Source organism: Hyla sarda, chromosome 3, assembly GCF_029499605.1.
Source record: "Hyla sarda isolate aHylSar1 chromosome 3, aHylSar1.hap1, whole genome shotgun sequence".
Lineage (NCBI taxonomy): Eukaryota > Metazoa > Chordata > Amphibia > Anura > Hylidae > Hyla > Hyla sarda.
Genome location: NC_079191.1, coordinates 190,610,935 through 190,620,851, shown reverse-complemented (window position 1 = coordinate 190,620,851; position 9,917 = coordinate 190,610,935). Strand labels below are relative to the sequence as shown.

General features: G+C 42.4%; 1 protein-coding gene across 1 annotated transcript in view; it reads right to left on the bottom strand.

Moving 5' to 3' along the window:
* Positions 1-277: 277 nt before the first annotated feature.
* The window catches only part of FAM83B (family with sequence similarity 83 member B), a 108,319-nt gene continuing 98,679 nt past the window's right edge, over positions 278-9,917 (bottom strand). The window contains exon 5 of the mRNA XM_056563239.1: positions 278-2,854. Coding sequence (XP_056419214.1) covers positions 400-2,854 — 2,455 coding nt within the window. The 3' untranslated portion in view covers positions 278-399. The remainder of the gene's footprint in view (positions 2,855-9,917) is intronic.

Genomic DNA, 9,917 nt, shown 5'->3' with positions numbered 1-9,917 from the left:
TTTCAATACATATGGGGTAGATATGGAGTCTAAAAGAAAAACAGTTTTCCTTGCACCTAGTAAGTTAAAAACCAATTAGAGCTTCATGTTAAAGGACAGAATACATTGTGATTTGGCTATGGACATAAAATACAGGATTTTTTTTTAGACATATTTACTATATTCTACCATGGATTCTTTTTTAGTCTGCATTTCTTTTTAATCTTTTTAGGATAGGATAAATAGCTATTTACAAACTTGTATACATAATAAAAACAAGCAGTTGTTCTGACAGTAAAGTTTTATTACAAAATGCATATTTTACAAAATGGATAGATAAACAATCCTATTGAACCAATGAGCTAGTAAACAAAACCCTATTTACAATGATGTGTTTTTGTTTTTTTAAGTCATTATTCTTTATTGTTTCTTGTGAATGAAGCTTCCAAATTTTTGCATAAAACGGCCAAATTTATTTTCATTTTGTTGGACAGAGTTATAAACATTTGAGTTGAAACTTGGTTGTCTTGAATAACTGGGTGCAATTCCCTTACTTTTATAGTCTAAAACAGGTGCATTGATACTTGATGTATTAGAAGAGGGTGTATTGTTTTCTAACTTACAAAACTGCTCAAAACGACTATAAACCCTTCTGTCATTTGGGCGAGGGATGCTGGAATCCTCCTGAGGCTTTTGAACTTCTGGCATAGGCTGTACCATAGTCATATCCCTACGTAGCAGGTCTTTGTGGTGCAGATCTCTGTGTGAGTGTCTTAAATGCATCTCTCTCTGCATGATATGGGGAATATTACTATGGTGTATCTCTCTCTGAGACAGTACTCTCTGAATTCCATCCTTTGGATGTCTTAAGGAGATGTCTCTCTGCATTGCAATTCTACCATATGGATTACTTTGTACTTGTGCTCTTGTGTCTTGAAATTGGATTTGTTCTGTATTAAATCGAGGTGCTGAGGCATCACCTGTGTTTTCAATAAATTTATTTTCAACACTACTAATAGTAGGTGATCGATTAGGTTTGCCTTCCTCTGAAAGAAATATGTTTGATCTACTAGATCCTAAAGTAACATTATCTTTACTTCTATTTAGACTTATTTGGGACATGGATAGTGTCTTCTCCTTACGAGCAGGGGAATCATTTTTTGAGTCAGATTTTTTTGGACATTGTTCCGAATCATCTTCAGAGATCAATGTATCAGAACTGCTGCACATTCTATAGAAGGCAGGTGCTTTGTTTTTAGATAGATTCTCCTTTTTGTCTGGTGCTAGATTGAGCAATGATTTCAGTTTCTTTGAACCTTTTTTAAGGAAGCTGGGAGAACCTTTATTTTCTTTCTTACCTGGGGAGTCTTTACCTTCATCTTCATCTAAAGTTTCTGTGGAGAGTGATTCCTTAACAGGCTGCATAGTATCACTGCTTACAGGTTCATTTTCATTTCTTGTGCTATTTCTTAGTTTTTCAGTGCTTTGGAAATCTGAAGAGTTTACACGTACAGAGTTTTCTGGCTGTCTTTTAACTAGTGACGTATAAATATAATTTGGTGGAATAACATTGTTACCATGAATCACGTTTACCTTTCGACTTTCAAAGAGAGGCAAGCTGCGCCTTTTTAGAATGTTGTCATTTTGTTTCCTAATACTGTCTGGCTGTTTTTTGGTAGAAAGTGATGTATAGAGGTAACTTGATGGCCCAGGGTTCGTATTGTAACTTAAACCATGGTTTACAAGTTTTGAGTTGTTTGGAACCTGCAGACTGTGCCTTTTCAACACATCGTGATGATGAGAAGAGTGTTGTGGATCATAGCTTGGAAAGTTTTTGACTTCTTTTGACTCTGAAACTCTAACGTTTAATGGTGAAGACTTTGGAGTTTGGCTTCCTTGAGAATCAACAATGGTTGAATTTGAATGAGAAGAGTTTGTCGTACAGCTTCTGGCTTCCTTTTGTTCTGGCAATGTTGGCTTGTACAGAATTGATGTCCGGAGCCTAGACTGGCTGTACAGTGAATATTCCATTGGATTATTAGCTCCCTCATTGACATCTCCTCTGCTTAACTCTGTTTCTATTGATTCTGGAGCTACATCACAGTGATCATTTAAGTATGACTCTATTCTCCAGTTTCGAAGAAACGACTTAGTAGTGTGCTCCAAAGTAGGCATCCTCTGCTGTACCGAACGCACTTGATTGTCTGTTCCATGAAAAGATCTTCGTACACTTGAATTTCTTTCAGAAAGATTTGGTCCTAACCTATGTGACAAACGATGAGCAAAGCTTTGAGTTGTAGATCCATTATAGTGACTTGAGTACCCACCCCTGGATGATGACCCTAGACTCATAGCATCTATCTGTCTATTCCAGAGCACTGGTGGATTATTAATCCGGCTGTTTGAAGCTCGATTAAGCATTAAATAAGGAGACACATCTGTTTTTTCACCTGCAGCATAACTATGTCGTTTCCAGTTGTCATTGCGGTCAAACTGCTGGAATTGATTAATTTTGTTTTGAACATTGAATCCTCTATAAGACAAATTTCTGGAATTATATTTTTCTTCTTCATTGTTGGCAAATCTATTCCTTGCTTTCAAATAAGATGAATCTAATATGCTTGTTTGTTCTTTTCTTCCAAAGATGCTTCTTTGGCTTGAAGCAGAAAGTAAAGAAGATAAGGAGTTTTGGTATGATCCATTTTCCCATGGAATTTTTTTGTGCTTTCCTGTTACAGACACTTCTGGTCCAAATACTGCAGGGACAGTGGAGCGAGCATAAAGTGTTCGGAATTCCTCATCAAAACTTTCTACTAGTTTTCCAGTGATCACTTGCATCATACTTAGGTGAACTTTTTCATATGACCACATGAAGCTTAAAAAAAAAAAAAGGAATGATTAGTCATTAACATTAGTACAGTTATATTAAGTTTTAATTGAAAAAAAATTGCATTTACTAATAATTAAAGGGGTACTCCGGCGCTTAGACATCATATCCCCTATCCAAAGGATAGGGGATAAGATGCCTGATCGCGGGGGTCCCGCCGCTGGAGACCCCCGTGATCTTGCACGCCACACCCCGTTAAAATCAGTCCCCGGAGCGTGTCGATCACGGGGGCCGGAGCATTGTGATGTCACGACTCCGCCCCTGTGTGATGTCACGCTCCGCCCCCTCAATGCAAGCCTATGGGAGGGGGCATGACAGATGTCACGCCCCCTCCCATAGACTTGCATTGAGGGATGGGGCATGATGTCATACGGGGGCAGAGTCATGATGTCATGGTGTCACGTCATCGTGGTTGGGAGCCGAAGCCTCCAGCGTTTCCGGAAGCTGCAACATGTGGGTCCTGCAGCCGAGATCCCGAGGGTCCCAAGCAGCAGGACCCCTGCGATCTGACATCTTATCCCCTATCCTTTGGATAGGGGATAAGATGTCTAGGGGCAGAGTACCCCTTTAATCTTCACATTTTTGATCTGTAAAACTGAAACATGAGCATAAATACACTGTACATTGTATTATAGTAATTTTTTTCCCCAAATGTATATTTTTTAAGATTAAAGGAACACCCCAAGAAAAGGTGACACACGACTTTGCCTAGTGCAGGGACTTAGGGACCATGAGATAACATGAAAAGATATAATTCATGTATTACCATTTCAGGACGAGCATAGTCTCTATGTTTTCATAGAATATTCTTATTAACTATAGAAATTTGTTTAGGTATGCATTTCATTAAATTAATGTTGGTGAAGCTGGTGTCAATTAGTCTTTTACTTTTGCTTAAAGGGGTACGCCGGTGAAAACCTTTTTTCTTTTAAATCAACTGGTGGCAGAAAGTTAAACATATTTGTAAATTATTTCTATTAAAAAATCTTAATCCTTCCTGTACTTATTAGCTACTGAATACTACAGAGGTAATTCTTTTCTTTTTGGATTGCTCTCTGATGATATCACGAGCACAGTTCTCTCTTCTGACGTTATTATAATAATAATTGTTGTTATCCAGCACTTCAAGGCAGCAGTGCTAACCACTGAGCCACCATGCTGCCCTTAGCATACCACTGCTATGCATGGTTGCTAAAATGGACAGAGAAAAAAAAGGAATTTCCTCTGTAGCATTCAGCAGCTAATAAGTACTGGAAGGTTTAAGATTTTTTAATAGAAGTAATTTACAAATATGTTTAACTTTCTGCCACCATTTGATTTAAAAGAAAAAAGGTTTTCACCAGAGTACCCCTTTAAATTGGTTATTCAGGTTAGTAAACAAAGTCAAATTAGCTGCATATGCGTTAAAAATAACAAAATAATATATCTCCACCTTTGGGACCCATCCATAAATCCTATGCTAAAAGTTTACTGATCTTCTGTCTTGTTTACACCCCAGCAGTGACAACACATGTCACAACACATGACCATAGTGATTGAGTCAGTAAAGTCACCATTGCAGTCGGTGATTATCTGCAATCAAGTCAAGTGTCAGGACAAAGCATCATCACTGCAACAGAATAAACAAAAGCTGGTGGGGGAATGGAAAATCATGGGTAATGAAACAGTTGTGGGCTTTTTAACACATTTAGAGACTTTCACAACCTACCTAGAAATACACCAATCTATTGTATTGTGAAAAACAAAACAATAGATTTTATATAGCCTGAAAATGCCTTTTTATTATTCCAACTCAAACAAGAAAAAGGTTTGGCAAGCTCTTTTTTTTTTTTTTTTTTTTTTACAGAGCTTGATCAAACACAGTCATACAGAAGTGGAAGAAATCAGCTTATATGTAAACATGTATTTTTACTTCATTAATATAATCTGTACAGTTTTAAATAAGAACAGCATCACTTGTGAATTCAAAGGGAATCTGTCAGCTCTATATTTTACTCAGATTTGCAGACATGGGCAGATACCTGAAGGAGATAAAATAAATGATACTTGTCTCTTAGCTAATGGCTGCTTTCAAAATTATAAAATGTATTTTCCTACAAGCTCAAGGGTCATAAATGACTGTCTAAGCTGCAGCATGCATGTCCTTTTCCTCCCCCACCTCTACCTGTCCATCAATCATGCAGTGCAGGGAGAGGTGGGGGTGGGGGAGGGAGGTCGAACACTTGCATGCTGCAGCTCAGCACAGCCCCTATGACACTTGAGCTTGGAAAGAAAATGTAAATTGATAAAGCATGATATAGAGCTGATTCCCTTTAAGAACAAAAAGTATTTAAGGCAAAAGCATTGTAAATTTGACAACAAAGTAAAGTGCATGGCATCTGTAGTAACAGTGTAGTTATAGTTAGGTCACAAAATTCCCTACTGCTATTGTTGTGTTGGCGCTCTCAAGGAAGTAACCCAAGTCGTGGGTATTGATGCAAAATAATTTATTCTTACAGCATTAGAAATCAAAGAAAATAATAAATATAAAACAAGACGCGTTTCGGGAGTCACAGCTCCCTTTTTCAATTGCAGGTGGTTGCTGTATGGCAAGGTAACAGGTATATGTGTTTAAATACATGAGAAAATGGCGCCAAAACCAGGTGAGCTGGTGATGTAATGTGGGGTGGATGCCGGGGCCAGGTAGGGGCCGGGCATTAAAGACCTAAATAGTAAAACATATTTAAAGAAGGGGCATGAAAACCACATAAAACATATAAAAAATATATAAAAGATCATAGGTATAGTCTTTTACAGGAGTATTTGGAAGTTCAAACTGAACCGCGAGAATTATCCGTGGTGGCGACCAATCAGGAAGCTTCCGGCGTCCGTGGGACCAATAAGGAGGCAGTAGGAGGAGGCTGTCATCGCTGTGCAGGGTTGCCGCTGTGGAGAATGAATGGAGACGAGCCCCTTGTAGCTGATAGGCTGCTTGCTGCGTGAAGTGAGGAGGTGGCCAATCAGGAGCGAGCCGTACTATGCTGAATACAATTACGATGTCATAGGGGAACATGAACCGTATGGGGATAAGTCCAAAGAGAGTGGGCGGGGTGCTGATTGGCTGTCCGGGATCTTTAGATGAGCCAATCAGAGGGTGGACGTATAAGTCCGGGTTGCGAGTCTTTGTCGCTGGTGGCGGTGGAATAAAGTTTAAAAAAGTTCAAAAACATCAGCCCATCGCTGTAAGATCAGTCCGGGTGGCGTCCAATCAGAGTGAAGAAATGTATATCCTCTCAGGGAGATTCCTAGAGGCGTCGTCGGCAAATCCATTTTGAATAATACAACCAATAGCTGCTGGGCAGGTCCCGGTGGCGACCAATCATGAAGAATCAAACGGAAAATGGAAAAGGACCTCATTCATCCAGGCGCTGCCGGTTAGGTCATCAGGTGCACAAAATGATGCAATGTATACCTTGGAATATTGTATACATGAAAGTTTATTAAAAAATAATAAACAACATACAGATTACGCGTTTCGAGGGTGACTCCCCTCTTCCTCAGATCAGCACACCTGATCTGAGGAAGAGGGGAGTCACCCTCGAAACGCGTAATCTGTATGTTGTTTATTATTTTTTAATAAACTTTCATGTATACAATATTCCAAGGTATACATTGCATCATTTTGTGCACCTGATGACCTAACCGGCAGCGCCTGGATGAATGAGGTCCTTTTCCATTTTCCGTTTGATGACTACGTCAGGACGTATGTGCCTGTGACCTCCGGCTTGCAGCCCTCCTTTGGACATCAGTGAGTACCCCTATTTGGAGTGATATGCGTTACTTCTATTTACATCTGGTGAGCAGCCACCTATAAGTGCCGTGGGTTTCTCCCACATTTACACTTGCTGTTTGTGTTTAAGGGTAATACACGAGGCGCCGTTCCCCGGTCTTTTTTCTTTCTATTTATTTCAATCATGAAGAAGGATGTGTTGTAGTGCTGTCAAGATGCCGATGTCAGACTTTATCATCGTCCGGGTGGACTGTCATCTGATCTCGAAGTCCGGAGCACACTGGGAACTTGTCATGGAAGAGCTGGAAACTTGTAAGGGAGTAAGAAGGTAGACGGGGAAGGGAGAGACAGGTGGTCTCTCCCTTCCCCAAACGGCTGCTGTCGGCTTGTCCCGCATTGAGGAGGCATCTGATGCGGCTGCGAGGAGGCATCTGGTACGGCTGTCATCGGAGCCCTGAACATACTTGGAAATTGTCATAGAGGAGCTGTAAACCTATAGGGGAGTAAAGAGGTAGAAGGGGAGGGGAGAGACAGGTGATTTTGGCAGTGGCTTGCTGTCAGTTTGTCCCGCAGTGAGGAGGCATCTGGTGTGGATGTCATTATGTCATCGGGACGTGTGTATTACGTGACCTTTTCGAACTATTCATTCAGACCAGAAGGTGTCAAAGTTTAGAGGGTGAAGATCCATAAGTTTTAACGTTTCCTCAGGACTGCGAAGTGGTGGGCGGTGTCAGCGGAAATGTGTTCAATGGGTGTGATGGTGTGACACCTGAAATCGCTGCTGTGGTATTCCGCTGCATGCCTATAGACACTGTGTAGTTGGTACCCCTTGGTGATATTGGATCTGTGCTTGTTAATGCGCTGATTCAATGGCTGGATGGTACACCCGACGTACTGAAGACTACAGGGGCACTCAAGGAGGTAGATCACGTAGGAGGTGCTGCAGTTGATGAAACTCCTGATGGGGTAAGTGATGTTGGTGATCTTGCAGGTGAACCTGGTGCATTTGATTGCAATGTCATTGCAGCATTTGCAGAGGGGTTTGCTGCACTTATATGAGCCGGTGACAGGTGGGGTGTCCAGCAGGGTAGCTTGTTTCTTAGGTGCTTTCAGTTTACTGGGTGCCAGCATATTCTTGAGAGATTTGTTCTTCCTGAAAGTGATATTAGGTCTGGGTGGCAAAATGTCTTTGAGGAAGGGGTCCAGCAGGAGAGTTTTCCAGTGGTCCGTGATGATTTTCTTGATGTTTTTGTGGTCATCATTGTGGGTAGTGATGAAGTTGAAGGAGTGGGTATGTTCAGGTTGGTCATTGTTGGTGAGCAAACCCCTCTGCAAATGCTGCAACAACATTGCGAACAAATGCACCAAGTTCACCTGCAAGATCATCAACATCCCTTACCCCATCAAGAGTTTTATCAACTGCAGCACCTCCTACGTGATCTACCTCCTTGAGTGCCCCTGTGATCTTCAGTACGTCAGGCGTACCATCCAGCCATTGAATCAGCGCTTTAACAAGCACAGATCCAATATCACCAAGGGGTACAAACTCCACAGTGTCTCCAGGCATGCAGCGGAAAAGCACAGCAGCGATTTCAGGTGTCACACCATCACACCCATTGAACACATCTCCGCTGACACCGCCCACCTCTTCGCAGTCCTGAGGAAAAGTGAAAACTTCTGGATCTTCACCCTCAAAACTTTGACACCTTCTGGTCTGAATGAATACATTGAAAAGGTCACGTAATACACATGTCCAGATGACATAATGACATCCGCACCAGATGCCTCCTCACTGCGGGACAAGCTGACAGCAAGCCGCTGCCAAAATCACCTGTCTCTCCCCTCCCCTTCTACCTATTTACTCCCCAATAGGTTTACAGCTCCTCTATGACAATTTCCAAGTATGTTCCGGGCTCCGATGACAGCCGTACCAGATGCCTCCTCGCAGCCGCACCAGATGCCTCCTCAATGCGGGACAAGCTGACAGCAAGCCGCCGTTTGGGGAAGGGAGAGACCACCTGTCTCTCCCTTCCCCGTCCACCTCCTTACTCCCTTACAGGTTTCCAGCTCCTCCATGACAAGTTCCTAGTGTGCTCCGGACTTTGAGATCAGATGACAGCCCCCCCGGACGATGATTAAGTCTGACATCGGCATCTTGACAGCACTACAACACATCCTTCTTCATGATTGGTCGCCACCGGGACCTGCCCAGCAGCTATTGGTTGTATTATTCAAAATGGATTTGCCGCCGACGCCTCTAGGAATCTCCTGGAGAGGATATACACGTCTTTACTCTGATTGGACGCCACCCGGACTGATCTTACAGCGATTGGCTGACGTTTTTGAACTTTTTTGAACTTTATTCCACCGCCACCAGCGACAAAGACTCACAACCCGGACTTATACGTCCCCCCTCTGATTGACACATCTAAAGATCCCGGACAGCCAATCAGCACCCCGCCCACTCTCTTTGGACTTATCCTCATACAGCCCATGTTCCCCTATGACATCGTAACTGTACTCAGCATAGTATGGCGTGCTCCTGATTGGCCACCTCCTCACCTCTCGCAGCAAGCGGCCAATCAGCTACAAGGGGCTTGTCTCCATTCATTTCCCACAGCGGCAACCCTGCCTCCTCCTACTGCCTCCTGATTGGTCCCACAGACGCCGGCAGCTTCCTGATTGTTCGCCACCACGGATAATTCTCACGGTTCAGTTTGAAACACTCCTGTAAAAGACTATACCTATGATTTTTTATATTTTTTTAATATGTTTTATGTGGATTTCATGCCCCTTCTTTGAATATGTTTTATTATTTAGGTCTTTAATGCCTGGCCCCTACCTGGCCCTGGCATCCACCCCACATTACATCACCAGCTCACCTGGTTTTGGCGCCATTTTCTCATGTATTTAAACACATATACCTGTTACCTTGCCATACAGCCACCACCTGCAATTGAAAAAGGAAGCCGTGACTCCCGAAACGCGTCTTGCTTTATATTTATTATTTTCTTTGATTTCTTATGCTGTAAGAATAAATTATTTTGCATCAATACCCACGACTTGGGTTACTTCCTTGGGAGCGCCAACGCAGCTTTTTCTCTCCAATACTTCAACATTACTCTACGGACTCTCCTCTGGGCTCCATCCTCACGCTGCTGGGCTGCATACCAAGCTACCATCACCGGCAAGGAACACGCTACCTCCACCTGGGTACCCACCTATACCGAATAAAGACCTACACCGCACCCGGCGCTACCTCCGCTTTTTTCCTCCATTTTA